The following is a 14,060-nucleotide window of genomic DNA, read 5'->3' as shown; positions in this document are numbered from 1 at the left end:
TCTATTGAGTGACATCGCGATAGCGGAAAAGGGCGGAGCCTGTAGTGCCCAGACAGGGCTTGAACACCGAGAGGCGGGCCGGGCCTTACCCAATGGCCTGAAGGAGTCGAGGGGAGGCGGGGCTCCTCTTGGCCAATCGGCGGGCGCGCCCTCGTTGCCGCTCTATGCCGCTCCGCCCCGGCTCGCTGGTCCCAGAAGGCGCCGGGTTTCCCAAGATGGCGGCCGACGTGTCCGTTACTCACCGGCCGCCGCTGAGCCCCGAGGCTGGGGCCGAGGTTGAGGCTGGTGATGCCGCGGAGCGCCGGGCGCCTGAAGAAGAACTGCCGCTGCTAGATCCAGAGGAGATCCGGAAACGCCTGGAACACACCGAACGCCAGTTCCGCAACCGCCGCAAGATACTGATCCGGGGCCTCCCGGGGGACGTGACCAACCAGGTATGGGGGGGGCGCCGTGTGGGAGCGTGGCGGGAAATACCACCGTGCGCGTGCGCGGGGGGAACCGGGCGACACCAACGGTGGCATGCCCGGGGGTGGGCGTCGTCGGCGGTGAGTCCACGCGGGATCGGGAGAGACCAAAAGCGGGACGTAGGGGTCGGAGATGGAGGGAGAAACCAACTTTGGACTGAGGGAGGACGTTGCTAGGGGCGACCAGAGGCTTGGAAGGAGCCAAGTGGTTGAAGGGGGCGGGGAATGGAAGGGGGCGGGCAGCTTTGGCCTTGTTGGGGGGATAGTGAATGAACAGCCAGATTGGGACAGTGGAATCAGGGACGCCAGTTGGTTCCTGCTCTAGCATGGAGTGGTGGGATCTCATATCCATAAGCTTCATGATTGACTAGAATGTGCCTTTCCATAGCAAGCGTTTTGAATTCCTTTTAGGGATAGATCGGAAGTTAAGGCAGCCCCAGGGGTCCTTTTTCCTCAAAAGCCTCAGGATTAATTTCGAAAAATGGAGTCATCTCCTGTCCCCATGCCACAGACCTGCAGAGAAGGAAGGGGCATTGTTCCATGTAGCCCTCCTTGGCTGATCCTTGGTAATCCAGGGGTGCCCTTCTCTTGGCGCCAAATGGGGCAGGACTTCCCAGTGCTCTTTGGACCCAGGAAGATTGAACCTAGTCTGCCCTGCCCTTCAGCAATGGAATGGGTTCTTTGTCCCTCCTGTGGAGAATCCCTGCTCCCTGGCCCCTCCAGCACACCTGCCACTGGCTCTCTCTGCCCATGGGTGGTGGGACCCTAGGAGTGTTGGGAGGGGTGTGACTTGGGGACAGATCTGAGACAGGTGTTTATAGAGTCAGTCATCCTCCTACTGCCCACCATCTCCCAGCTGGAAACGTTTCTTATCTCCTGCAGGGTGCACAGTGTGTCTGGCAGTAAAAGGCCCCAGAGCCTCGCCTCCGCAGCTGGCTTGCAGGAAGCTGTCAGTAGGAGGGAATGGGGAGGCACGTGAAGTCACACAATGTGGGCTTATTAAGTACACAGGGTCCCCAGTCAGGTACCCAGGGGTGGCATTCCCACTGCTGTGCCCTGACCAGCTGCTTGAACTTTGACAATTTCCTTCACCTCTCTGAACCTCCAGTTTCCTCATCTACAAAATGGACATGTTAATGCTCAATTTGCAGGGTTGTTGGAAAGAGTCAGTCTTGCAAACTGAGGTTCAGACGGGTTAAACAACTTCCCTGTGGGCAGAGCTGGGTCTTGAACTCAGACTGACCTGACTGTCTAATAAGAGCGTGTTGTGTTGGTTAAAAGCATGGGTTCTATAGCTGAGCTCTGCCTCCCAGCCCTGCCAGGTATGGCTGCAATGGCCTTGGGCAAGCAACTGCTCTGAAACTGTTTTCTCACTTGTAAAATGGGGCTGGTGATTGACCTGCCTCATAGCTGGTCCACGTGAATGTGCCGCTGGGTTGCTCTCTTCATTTCTCCGTGATTCCCTGTCCTTTGGCTTGTCTCCACAGGAGGTGCACGACCTGCTCAGAGACTATGAGCTCAAGTACTGCTTTGTGGACAAGTACAAAGGGACAGGTTTGTGGGACCCTGGGGTGGGGTGAGGGGGGGCTAGTGGCAGGTGATGACAGTCCCTGAAGCTGGAGAGTCCTGGCCCAGTGTCTCCTGAACTTCAGGCCCAACGTTCAGCAGAGAGAGGGGGTCCATGAACCAGATGGGAGCCAAGGGATTGGAAGGGCACCAGTTATTCTGGAGGACTTGAAGAAGATCAGACAGGCCTGGGGGACTGGCCGGCAGAGGGAATGTTTGGGATGGGGTCCCCAGTACCCAGGTATCTGCTGGGTAGCCTGGAAGAGAAACAGCAAGGATGCCCCACGATGGGCACCCAAGATGAGGGACAGATGGGGCAACAGTCTGTCCTGCCCTGGGTCTAGGAGACATGTCTGCCGAAGTGACGGCCTCCCTCTGGCCTCTCTGCCTCCACGATTTCATGCCCCTGCCTGCCTTCCCCTAGGCAGCCAGCTTTGATATGATTGCAAATCTGATCAAACCTGGTCCTAATCCTGATCATGCTTCTGTCTCCTCACAACCTGTCTGAGCTCCTCCTGATATTACCTTGCAAAGAGGTACCTCAGCCTTACCATCTCTTCAGGTGCGTAAGGTTCCAGGCTGTTCCCTGTGTTTTTAACGTCTCTTCCATTCAGGGCAGCTCCTCCCAGTGCCCAAGCACACCTCGTACCCCATCATAGCACTGACCACCCTAAGCTGTCCTACTGACCCGCTCGCCTGCCTCCACACGGTCGTCATTTCTATGGGAACAGGGACTGGTCTTGGCCCCCAGCATGGAGGATGTCTGTGTCCACCAGGCGTTGTGCCAGGTGTTAAACCTGTCAGGGCCGTTGCCTGCAGTCTGTAACATGGACGAGAAGGAGCTGAGGATAGGCGACCCCTCGAGGCCTACCTGGTGGACTAGGGTTGTGGGTAAGATTTTGGGCCCCAGAGGCTGAGAGTCCTGGGTTCTTGTCCTGGTTTGTCCTCACTGTTTGGCCACAGGCAAGTGACTTACCCTCCCGAGCTTCAGTTTTCTCACCAACAAATTGGACATGGCCTGTTGGAGTTGGCTGTGAAGCCAAAAGCATTAAAACATCTTAAAAACTGTGGGTGCCTGGGAGGCAGCCTGCCGGCGTTCAAGTCCAGGCTTCTCCAGTGAGCAGGGCGCTGCCCTGTGCCCATTTCCTTGCTGGAAAGATAGTGGTTGTGAGGAGGAAGTTATTCCCATTTGACAAAGGAGGAAACAGACTTCAGAGCCACTCAGAGGCTGGCGTTGAAACCCAGGATCCAGGGACCACATGGGTAACCACTACCACATGGCATATCTTATAGAAAAAACCAAACTTTTTGGCCAACACAGTAGTTCTTAGGATGGGGCAGGCCCCCAGTGCGTGAGCATCACCATGGGTTGTAAGGAGCAAGCCTGGAGGAGCCAGGCAACACTGGCTGTTGTTGCTTATAGCTGGCGACTATTCCAATCCGCTGGTGCCCATGATGTCCTGGTGGTTCAGTATTCCTGAGGTCACCTGTGGTTTAGAGGGAGGTGGGTGTGGGCGGGCATGGGGTAGAGGCGCAGGCCCTCGGGGGGCCCCGCTGACCCCATGCTCCCACCTGCCGCAGCCTTTGTGACGCTGCTGAATGGGGAGCAGGCGGAGGCTGCCATCAGCACCTTCCACCAGAGCCGCCTGCGGGAGCGGGAGCTCTCGGTGCAGCTGCAGCCCACGGACGCCCTGCTCTGCGTGGCCAACCTGCCCCCCAGTCTCACGCAGCAGCAGTTTGAGGAGCTGGTGCGGCCCTTCGGCAGCCTGGAGCGCTGCTTCCTGGTCTACAGTGAGCGCACTGGTCACTCCAAGGGCTACGGCTTCGCCGAGTACATGAAGAAGGACTCGGCCGCCCGCGCCAAGTCAGACCTGTTGGGCAAGCCCCTGGGCCCACGCACCCTCTACGTGCACTGGACAGATGCCGGGCAGCTGACACCTGCCCTGCTCCACTCGCGCTGCCTCTGTGTTGACCGCCTGCCACCCGGCTTCAGTGATGTAGATGCCCTGCGCCGGGCGCTGTCAGCCGTCCACACTCCCACCTTCTGCCAGGTAAGCCCGGTGCCCGGTGCAGGGACCTGGGGAGCAGATGCGAAGCCCAGAGCACCTCGGAGGGGCCTTGTGGGTCACCTGCTCTCTCCAGTCTTTTGGGTTCCTTTCAGTAAGGCAGCGGTGAGGCCACTTTGAATGGTGTTCTTGTTAGAAAGGCCATGTGGTACAGTGGGTGACCGCCCAGCTAGGAGCCAGATGGCTGGGGTTCAGATCCCTGCGCACCCTCTGACGACTTGCTTGACCTCCCCCTGAAAAATGCAAACAAGGCTACTTTTGTAAAAAAAAAAAAAAAAAAATGCTTTGAGTCACACATGGCCAGATCCCAGCCCTGCCTTGTGGCCCCAGACAGGTCACTCACTCTGAGTCTTGGTTTCCTTCCTACCCTTGTAAGTAGAGATTCGGCCCGCATGCAGTGGTTTAGGAGAACAATCCCTGGTTCATTCCGGTCTCACTTGTCAGGCCCTTCTGTAAGGGTGCCTAGCCCTGTGACAGGTGCAGTGGGGCGAGAATAGGCCAGGGCCAGCTTTCAGAGAGCCCCCAGGCCCCCAAAGTGGACATGCCTTCAGCACACACTGGGCTTAACTACTCTCTCTCCACCCTGCCCATAACGGCCCAGAGGGGCAGGAGTCACCTGTGCTTTCAGGTGGGGACACACTGAAGATAAAGGGGGAGATCAGTTGACACATCTCAGGACAGACAGCCAGGGTGGGCAGAGGCAGCCCAGGAAGCCCAGGCCACCCTGGAGGAGGCTGGGATATGGGCTCAGAGCCCAGGTCTGCTGCTGTGGGTGTTGGTAGGAACCCCACTCCTTGCTTGCTGCTGCTTTTGCCGCACGCCTGCTGTGTGCCAGGCCCTGGATGGGACTCAGGACGCAGGTGACATGCTTACAATCAGCAGCCACTGACTAGAGATTGAAGGCGGCAAGGCCATGACCAGTTACAGGTTCTCTCTCTGGGTGTGGCTGTCCCCATCTCAGAACGGATCTGGTCCTGCTTTGTGACTGGGTTATTTTGAATGGTTGCTCACTCATTCCCCCGCTTATCTGCTGAATCCCTGGCCAGGAGGTGACCGCCTCCAAGGAGCCCAGTCACACAGGGCATCCTTGTTGAACAGAGCCTGAGCTTGGGAGTTAACCAGGTCAAAGTCTGAGCCTCCATCCCCCTATTTAGGAGCCACACGGCCTCAGTTGCCCTTTGACCCCTTTCTGTATTCATCAGATGAGATGGATGTGATTGTGAGAAGCAGCCCATCCAGGCCGTGGTGCAGGGCCTGACCGGCAGCAAAGGTGAAGTGTTCACTAGAGGTGGGCTGAAGGCCAACTTGCCCTGCCTAGGCCAGTGGGTGCTAGTCCCCCACCCATAGCCACCTTACCCAGTGGATCCAGCTGATGGTCTCATCTTACAGATGAGGAAACCAGGGGCCATGGATGGGCACTTGCAGTGACCTCCCCAAGCTGGCCAGAAAGAGATGGACTGGGAGTCACGATCAGGCAGCTGACCCAGGGCCCACGCTCTTAACTGGGCACCCCCGCCTCCCATAAGGGAGTTTGCTGCCCATGTCGGGGGTGTTTTATTTCCGACACGATTAAGAGGAGAACGTGAAGGAAAGCCCATAGCAGCCTAGTCTGGCTCACTCTGTCATTTATCGACAGGTCAATTTATGTGTGTGTGTGTATATATATATATATATATGTGGATATATATATGGCTTCCCAGGTGCCTCAGTGGTAAAGAACCTGCATGCCAAGCAAGAGAGGCAACTTCCATCCCTGGGTAGAGAAGATCCCCTGGAGACGGAAATGGCAACTCACTCCAGTATTCTTGTCTGGGAAATCCCATGGACAGAGGAGCCTGACGGGCTATAATCCATAGGGTCGTAAAAGAGTCGGACACAATTTAGCAACTAAACAACAAACAAATATACCTGTCATTTGTATTTATTCATTAAAAAAATTTTTTTTTGGCTGCACAGAACTAGTGAGATCCTAGTTCACTACTGACCAGGGATCAAACCCTTGCCCCCCTGTAGTGGAAGTTCAGAGCCCTGACTACCAAGGAAGTCCCTACATATTTTTTTAATATAAATTTATCTATTTTAATTGGAAGCTAGCTACTTTACAATATTGTATTGGTTTTGCCATATATCAACATGAATCTGCCTCGGGTGTACGCGTGTTCCCCATCCTGAAACCCCCTCTTCCCTCCCCATGTCATATCTTAATTGGTTCATTTTGTTGCAAAGTTGCTTAAAAGACTATGAGTGCTATGTAGTAGTGTTAGTTGCTCAGTCCTGTCCGACTCTTTGCGACCCCATGGACTGTAACCCGCTAGGCTCCTCTGTCCATGGGATTCTCCAGGCAAGGATACTGGGGGGTAACCATCTCCAGGGGATCTTTCCAACTCAGGGATTGAACTGGAGTCTCCCGAATTGCAGGGAGTTACTTCACCTGCAAAGTGGGTGTGCCGGGACCACCTATATCTGCGGTGCAGTGAAACAGCACCTGTGGCCCCTGGCCCATGGGCGTGTGGGGCGCAGCCAGATGCTCTCCCAGGACCTGCCCACCCTGGGACAGCCCTGGATAAGTGTCTAGCAGCCACAACGCCCTGAAAACCAAGAGTCTTGTTACCTGAGCTAAACTGACATGAGGTCATCTGTGGCCTTCCTCTTTGCATCTTGCTGCCAAGCTATTCTCAAGCTTGATTTCCAGGGTGCCCCAGAACCCCATGGAGGTGACTGATACATAACATAGGGTATGTTTGGCTCCCTCTTCTCATCTCCAAAACAGCCTCAATCCTGGAACATAGGGACTTCTTTGGTGGTCCAGTGGTTAAGATGCTGTGCTTCCAGTGCAAGGGGTGTGGGTTTGATCCCTGATTAGGACTAAGATCCCATATGCTGTGCAGCGTAGCTAATAAAATTTTAAAAAGGCCTGGAACACATCCTCCCCTAGGATCGAGGGCTGAGGGCCTGAAGCACCAAATGACTGCTGTTAAGGCAGGTGAAGGGGCCTCTGATTACATCTCTATTTCTGCCACACACTGGCTGTGTGACCCCACCCTGCTGGCCAGCACTACCAGCCTTAAACCCAAGCTCAGTGGCTATCTGCCTCCCCATCAGACTGTGTGCCCTTCCCAGCTGCACTTGTAGCATCCTCGGCCTGAGGCGTGCAGTTGGGCTGAACTCCAGAGCTACCTGCTTCTACCACCAGCCCGTCCTCTCCAGGCTCTGCAGCGTGTACTCCGGAAACCCAGGCAATGTCCCCAAGAGGCACTGGCACAAGGCCTGGTGCCTCTGACCAGTGGGAAGCCTGGCTCTGCCCTCCCACCAGCAGTGTGACCTTGAACATGCTGACCTCTCTGAGCTTCAGCTGTCCCCTCGGAATAATGGGCAGGATACAGCCTCCCAGGGCTGTTGACAGGTTCGATGAGTTAACACAGGAACTGGGCACTGGGCAGCACAGGGCCCAGAGTCCATTCTCTCTCTGCGGGTTACTGTCATCAGAATCCTCATCTGGTCACGGCTGTCGCTTCAGCTGATGGTGGTCACTGCCACCCTGGTGCTCACAACTGCCTCTCCCCTCCACAGCTGGCATATGGCCAGGACGGGCAGCTGAAGGGCTTTGCTGTGCTGGAGTACGAGACGGCAGAGATGGCAGAGGAGGCCCAGCAGCGGGCAGACGGCCTGGCCCTGGGAGGCAGCCATCTGCGCGTCTCCTTCTGCGCCCCCGGGCCCCCTGGCCGCAGCATGCTGGCCGCTCTCATTGCTGCCCAGGCCACGGTGAGTGTGTGCTGGGGGGGTGGGTGCCCCAGAGGAGGGGCATGGGGGAGCCAAGGAGTTAGGCAGGGCTCTGAACTGCCCCTCTGATCTCTCTGCAGGCCCTCAATCGGGGCAAAGGGCTCCTGCCAGAGCCCAACATCCTGCAGCTGCTCAACAACCTGGGGCCCTCCGCTTCCCTCCAGCTGCTGCTCAATCCCCTGCTCCACGGCGGTGCGGGTGGCAAGCAGGGTAAGGCGAGGGAGGCCCAGCATTCTCAGAACTGGGCACCTCCCTGGACTCTTGCTGTCTCAGCTCCGAGTGACATGAGCCCACAAAGAGGGTCTGGGATGACACTCCCCAAGGGAGCTGGTGCCCTGAGTCCCTTGCAAGGGGGCAGGGTCATGGAGGAGGGACTGTCCTTCCCTGGGGGGTGAGGGGGGAGCTCATCACCCAGGCTGTTTCTTGGGGTATGTCAGTTGTCCTCATGTTCTCAATGGGCCTGGCACTGTGTTTCCTCGGCAGGTGGGGGTGGGGGGGGGTTCCACCCTGGGACCACTTCATTTTCTGGGTCTCCCCCTAGGCCTCCTGGGGGCGCCCCCAGCCATGCCGCTGCTCAACGGGCCTGCCCTGTCCACAGCGCTGCTGCAGCTTGCCCTCCAGACCCAGAGTCAGAAGGTAACCTCAGGCCTGTAAGCCACAGGCTCCCTCCTCACACACATCCCGAGGCCCCTCATGATTCCATTTCCAACACTGCTTCTTCTGCCACCCGGTAGCTTACCATCTACCAGCTGTGGGCCCTCGGACTGTGTCCCTGGGGGCCTGGTTCGCAGGTGCTCAGGAAGTGACACAGTGAAAGCCGAGGCCCCACAGGGGAATAGAGGGGCCTCTTGTCCCCACTCCCTCAACACGCACACGGAAAAACTGACCTACCACACACAGGTGGCGCTAGTGGTAAAGAACCCAGCTGCCAATGCAAGAGACTTAAGAGACGCGGGTTCAGTCCCTGGGCGAGGAAGAGCCCCTGGAGGAGGGCACGGCAGCCCACTCCAGGATTCTTGCCTGGAGAATCCCATGGACAGAGGAACCTGGCGGGCTGCAGCCCTTCATGTCACAGAGTCAGACAGGACTGAAACGACAGCACACACACAGAAACACACACACAGAAACACACACCACCCTGTCCAGTTGGGGGCAAGTCAGTGGCTTGGGTGTGTCTGATGGTAACTGACAGGTGAGGCTGTGGGCATGACCTGTTGTGTGAATAAGAATGACTGAATCTACGTGTGGCTGTCACACACTGCATCTCCAATCAGGGTGGTTGTGTGTGTTAGACCCTGTGCGTCTGTGATAATCAGCAAGGGGACTAGGTGTGAACCGGTGGCCATCACTGTGTGAATTGCTGACAGTAACTGACTGGGTGACAGGCTTTGACCCGCTGAGCGTGGCCCATGTTCCTGGGGTCTCCCCAGCACCTGGGCAGGCCCTGGCATGCAGGAGGCCCTCAGTCACTGTTGGCGAGTGGGTAATGGCCAGGGTGTCACAGACATTGGGAGATGCCCTGTGTGTCTGCCTGTGATTGGCTGTGGGCTGGGCCTGTGACCCCCCCGTCTCATCTCCAGCTCACTATCCTCTGTCCCTAGAAACCTGGGATCTTGGGAGACTCTCCTCTGGGCACTCTCCAGCCTGGGGCCCAGCCAGCCAACCCCCTCCTCGGGGAGCTGTCTGCAGGTAATGCCAACTCCCTCTTCCCCATCTCTCTGGGCTTCATCCCACTTCCCCTTCCTTCTCCTCCCTGGGTGTGGTACATTCCCAGTTGTGCAGCTCTGGGCAAGTGACCTAACCTGTCTTGAGTCCCAACCTGTCAGTTGAGCACATGGTGCCCGCCTCCTTGGGGAGCCACGGATGTCCTGGAAGTTGATGGACTTCGAGAATGCTGCTCAGTGTCCAAAACTTAGTGGCCCTGGTCCAAGCAGAGGCTCGCAGGCCCCAGAAGAAGGGGTCCTGTGTGGTTGGGCTGCTGACACCCTTCTTCTCTCTGTAGGAGGGGGCCTGCCCCCTGAGCTGCCACCCCGGCGAGGGAAGCCACCACCCCTGCTGCCGCCACTGCTCGGCCCCTCTGGGGGTGACCGGGAACCCATGGGCCTGGGTCCTCCAGCACCCCAGCTTACTCCACCCCCCGCCCCCGTGGGGCTCCGAGGTGCAGGCCTCAGAGGCCTCCAGAAAGACAGCGGGCCTCTGCCAACACCCCCTGGGGTAAGGCCCCACTCAGTGCCCAGCCATCGCCCCAGCCTCCTGCCCTGTGGGCTCTCCACTGCCAGGAGCCCTCATGAATCTAGCCCTCCCACCACAGGTCTCTCTGCTGGGGGAGCCCCCCAAGGACTTCCGGATCCCCCTGAATCCCTACCTGAACCTACACAGCCTGCTCCCAGCCAGCAACCTGGCGGGTAAGGAGGCCCGGGGCTGGGGAGGCGCTGGGAGAAGCCGCCGCCCAGCTGAGGGCCCCCTGCCTCACCCCCCAGCCCCCGGAGGCGGTGGTGGAGGTGGCAGCAGCAGCAAAGCCTTCCAGCTCAAGTCCCGCCTGCTCAGCCCCCTCTCCAGCGCCCGCCTACCCCCCGAACCAGGGCTGCCCGACAGCTATGGCTTCGAATACCCCTCAGTAAGTATATGCGGCCACCCTGGGGGCAGCCCTCCCAAAGGCCCTGTGTGCCGAGAGCACGTCATTCTCCAGTCCGACATCTAATACTGACTGCTGGGCTGGGCTGAGTGCATGGGAGACAGGAGGGAACATGCCAGACGTGGTCCCTGCGCTCAAGTCTCTTGTCTGTTTGTCTCTGCGCATCATCAAACCCTGCTTCCTGTCAGTCAGTCTTTCTCTCCCAAGAGGCCTGTGGCCACACGTCTGCTTCTCCGTAACAGATGAAGGCTCAGCCTCCTCTCTGTCTGTCTGTCCTTCTCACTGCTCCCCTCTGCAGTCCCCATCTCGGTCCCTGGAGAACTGCTCCTTCTATGGTTCTGACTTCTAAGCCAGATGTTGCAGACTGGCCATATGTGTTGTGTTTGGCCCACACTGGATTTAAAAAAAAAAAAGAGATAAATGCCAGTGACAAAATACTGAGACCACAAGAGTTCGCACCTGGGTGCCCTGCTTGCCTTAAAAGACTCCAAGCTCCTGCCTCACACCTTCACAGCTCTCTGGGTTCCAGGTGCAGCCACCCCCTGGGACCAGGCACCACTTCTGTGTCACTGCCCCACCCTGCTTGCTGAGTTTGCCCCAGGCACTAGAGTCTGGCCCCTCCTGGAGGAGGCAGACTTCCCCAGTGACAGCTGTGCTGTGGAACTGAATTTAGGTGAGGTTGGTTATAGACACACCCCCGCCCCCTGCACTCAACATGCTTCTCCCACTCTCATTCAGGATGTGGGACCTCGGCGGCTCTTCTCCCACCCACGGGAGCCAACCCTTGGGCCTCACGGACCCAGCCGACACAGAGTAAGAGCCTCCCTGTCCATCCCACCTCCTGGATGTATCAGTTAGCTCATGCTGCATAAGAAGCAGTCCCAGTACTTTGTGACTTAGAACAGAAAATATTTTATTATTCTCACTCGCGGGGGGTGGGGGGGGCAGTTATTTGTAGTCACCAGGCAGTTCAGCTGGGCCGTGGGGGTTCGCAGTGGCTTCCTTCATGTGTCTGGCAGTCAGTAGGCTGGAGATGCAGCCCCGGCTGCAGTGACTTCCCTGTTCCACTTGGGCCTCATCCTGCAGCTAGCCAGCCTGTGCTCATGCATGTGGTAGTGGTCCCGGGGTTCCCCGGAGGAGGAAGGGCCCGCTGGCCCCTCTGCTGGCATTGTCACACACTCTCCTAGGCGCCAGAGCCCAGACTTGTTTGGGGGACCTCCCAAAGTGGGTGGCACGGCAGTGACCTGCCTTACTGAGCCGGCCTCCTTTCTGCAGATGTCCCCCCCACCCGGTGGCTTTGGCGATCGGGGCGGTGGAGGTGGCGCCGGGCCTCTCTCCCACCTCTATGCGGGCTCCCCCACGTCCTGCTTCACCAGCGGCCTGCAGGCTGGCCTCAGGCAGAGCCACCTTAACAAGGTGAGGCGACCCCCCCACCCACCCCCCCCCCCCCCCCACCCCACCCCGCCCCCTGAGAACGAGGCCCCTGGGGCAACTAGCATGCATGGGGCCCCGGGGGCCTTCAGTGTCATGGCCAGGGGGGTGGCAGGGGTCAGTTTTGCTCAGGGCTGAGCTAAAACAGGCTGTCCTCCTCAAGCCTTATGTCTTGCATGTAGTACTGCCCAGGCTTCTGGGCCTCTCACTTCCTACCCCAGCAGCCTAGGGTGTGGGTGATATAGCCCCAACCCACAGATGAAGAAACTGAGGCCCAGAAGGATGACATAATCAGCCCCCAGTCTCAGAGCTCATAACTGGCAGCGGCAGGATTTCAACATGAAACCCTCGCCTCTGCTCCAGGGGCTGCTTCCTCTCCCATCCCACATTTCCCATTTCTCCCAGGTGGTTGGCTCCTCCCCACTGGGCTCCGGAGAAGGGCTCCTGGGCCTCGGCCCTGGGCCCAATGGCCACAGCCACTTGCTGAAGGTACAGGCAGGGGGTGGGGACCCTCAGGGCTGGGGAGTGGTGGCCCCTGGGTGGCCCCCGACCCACCAGCCCTTCCCCTCTGTCTCCAGACCCCACTGGGTGGACAGAAACGCAGCTTCGCCCACCTGCTGCCCTCACCTGAGCCCAGTCCAGAAGGCAGCTATGTGGGCCAGCACTCCCAGGGCCTTGGTGGCCACTACGCAGATTCCTACCTGAAGCGCAAGAGGATTTTCTAAAGGGCCAAGTGCTGGAGATGCTCAAAGACCTGCACCAAATCGCTTTGGGGTTTTCTGGTGTTTTGTTGTTAGTTTTCTTTTCCTTTGGGTAATAGAAAAATCTCTGAAAGACTTTGCTGACCAACCAGCAGGAGCCCAAGGAGTGCGGGGGGCATCTGGGAGCACTCTGCACCTCTGGCCTGCTCCCAGCATGGAAACCCTGCAGCCTTAAGAGGGAGGGGCACCAGCCTGCTCTCTCTCCCCTCCCCCCTGCCACTGTGTCCGCCTGTGTCCATCTCTCTGGGAGTCCCCTCCTGCCTCGTTGCTCCTGTATCTTGGCCTTTCGAGTGCCTTGGAGGTTTCCCTGACCTCCCGTGAGGATCAGAGACTGTCCCCCCTTTTCTAACTTTGACAATTGACTTCAGTTTCCTTTTCTAATTTTTATTATTTTTAAACAGTCCAGGATGTTCCCTCCCTGCCCCCTCAGCTCTGATTCCTTCAAGGCCCAGCATGTCTGGGCCTCCATTCCATACTTTCCGGTTTAAAATGGCTCAGCCCTTTTTTGTTTCTCCCACACTTGTTGCAGGCATGGCTGTCTCTTGCCCTGGCCTGCCCTCTCTGGCCTGTACCCCAGCTCCAGGTCCCCTGCTCCCTACCATAGTCCCCTTGCCTTCTGATGCCTTAAAAGCCAGGCCCCAGACCCCGCCGGCCAGAGCCTCTCAGATGCTGAGCTCCGGAAGCTTGACTCAGGACCAAATGGCTCTGGCCTGGGGATTGGGCCCTTCTACCCAAGGTCCCCGATTGTGGGGACAGTAGAAGGCCAAAGTTTTGGTCTTGGCAAACTGGTCCCACCAGCCCTTTCTGCCCAGGCCTAGGTGCGGGGTGGGCTTTCTCTGCCAGCTTAACCCAGTTTCCCTGCTGTCCTACTGTCTGTCGGGCATTGTGCATCTGACTGAGCCTCTGTCCTCTCCCCCATGTTGAAGATGAGCCCTGCCTTGTCATCCCCAAGCCAGATCACCCAGAGCTGGCCTCCCTATGGCCCAGTGCTGGAAAATAAGACAAGGTGCAGATAAACTCTGCCCCTTCCCACCAGCAGGACCTGTTAGCCTGAGGTGACCCTGGGCCGTGACCCTGGCCAGCTGGGCCACCCAGCTCCCCTCCCCTGACTCGGCGTCCACATCCACTCCGGGGGGCTGTCTCCTCCCCAATCTCACACAAACCTTTGCTGAATTAAAGTTTGTAAGTAAATGGTTTTAAAGAAAGCAGATCCGGCTGGTTCTTGGGACAATGTGCCTGGGTGGGAGGTCTGGGATAGCCCTGCAGGTCTTGGCTCATTCGAGCCTGTGCACTGCCCTCCCACTTTGGCAGCCTCCCCTGGACTCGCCTCCTTCCCGTGCAGCGACGCCAAAAAAAG

At 58.0% G+C, this 14,060-nt stretch overlaps 1 protein-coding gene across 4 annotated transcripts; it reads left to right on the top strand.

Annotated features, from left to right (window-relative positions):
* The first annotated feature begins 193 nt into the window (after positions 1-193).
* On the top strand, positions 194-13,908 carry RAVER1 (ribonucleoprotein, PTB binding 1). Of its 4 annotated transcripts, none has more exons than XM_027969621.2 (14): positions 194-434; positions 1,952-2,018; positions 3,612-4,081; positions 7,667-7,858; positions 7,957-8,086; positions 8,418-8,512; positions 9,478-9,565; positions 9,879-10,090; positions 10,188-10,281; positions 10,357-10,493; positions 11,250-11,324; positions 11,787-11,927; positions 12,348-12,431; positions 12,521-13,908. In XM_027969621.2, the coding sequence occupies exons 1-14, from the start codon at positions 216-218 to the stop codon at positions 12,665-12,667; spliced, it is 2,151 nt and encodes a 716-aa protein (XP_027825422.1). In that variant the 5' UTR covers positions 194-215; the 3' UTR covers positions 12,668-13,908. The 4 variants fall into 4 exon arrangements, with proteins under 4 accessions (XP_027825422.1, XP_027825420.1, XP_027825419.1 ...); XM_027969619.2 differs by having other exon boundaries at positions 12,306-12,431; XM_027969618.2 differs by having other exon boundaries at positions 10,188-10,493.
* Positions 13,909-14,060: the final 152 nt, after the last annotated feature.

The sequence above is a fragment of the Ovis aries genome, chromosome 5, assembly GCF_016772045.2.
Source record: "Ovis aries strain OAR_USU_Benz2616 breed Rambouillet chromosome 5, ARS-UI_Ramb_v3.0, whole genome shotgun sequence".
Classification (NCBI taxonomy): domain Eukaryota; kingdom Metazoa; phylum Chordata; class Mammalia; order Artiodactyla; family Bovidae; genus Ovis; species Ovis aries.
Note: the sequence above shows the minus strand (reverse complement) of the source record. Positions and strands in the feature narration are given on the sequence as shown.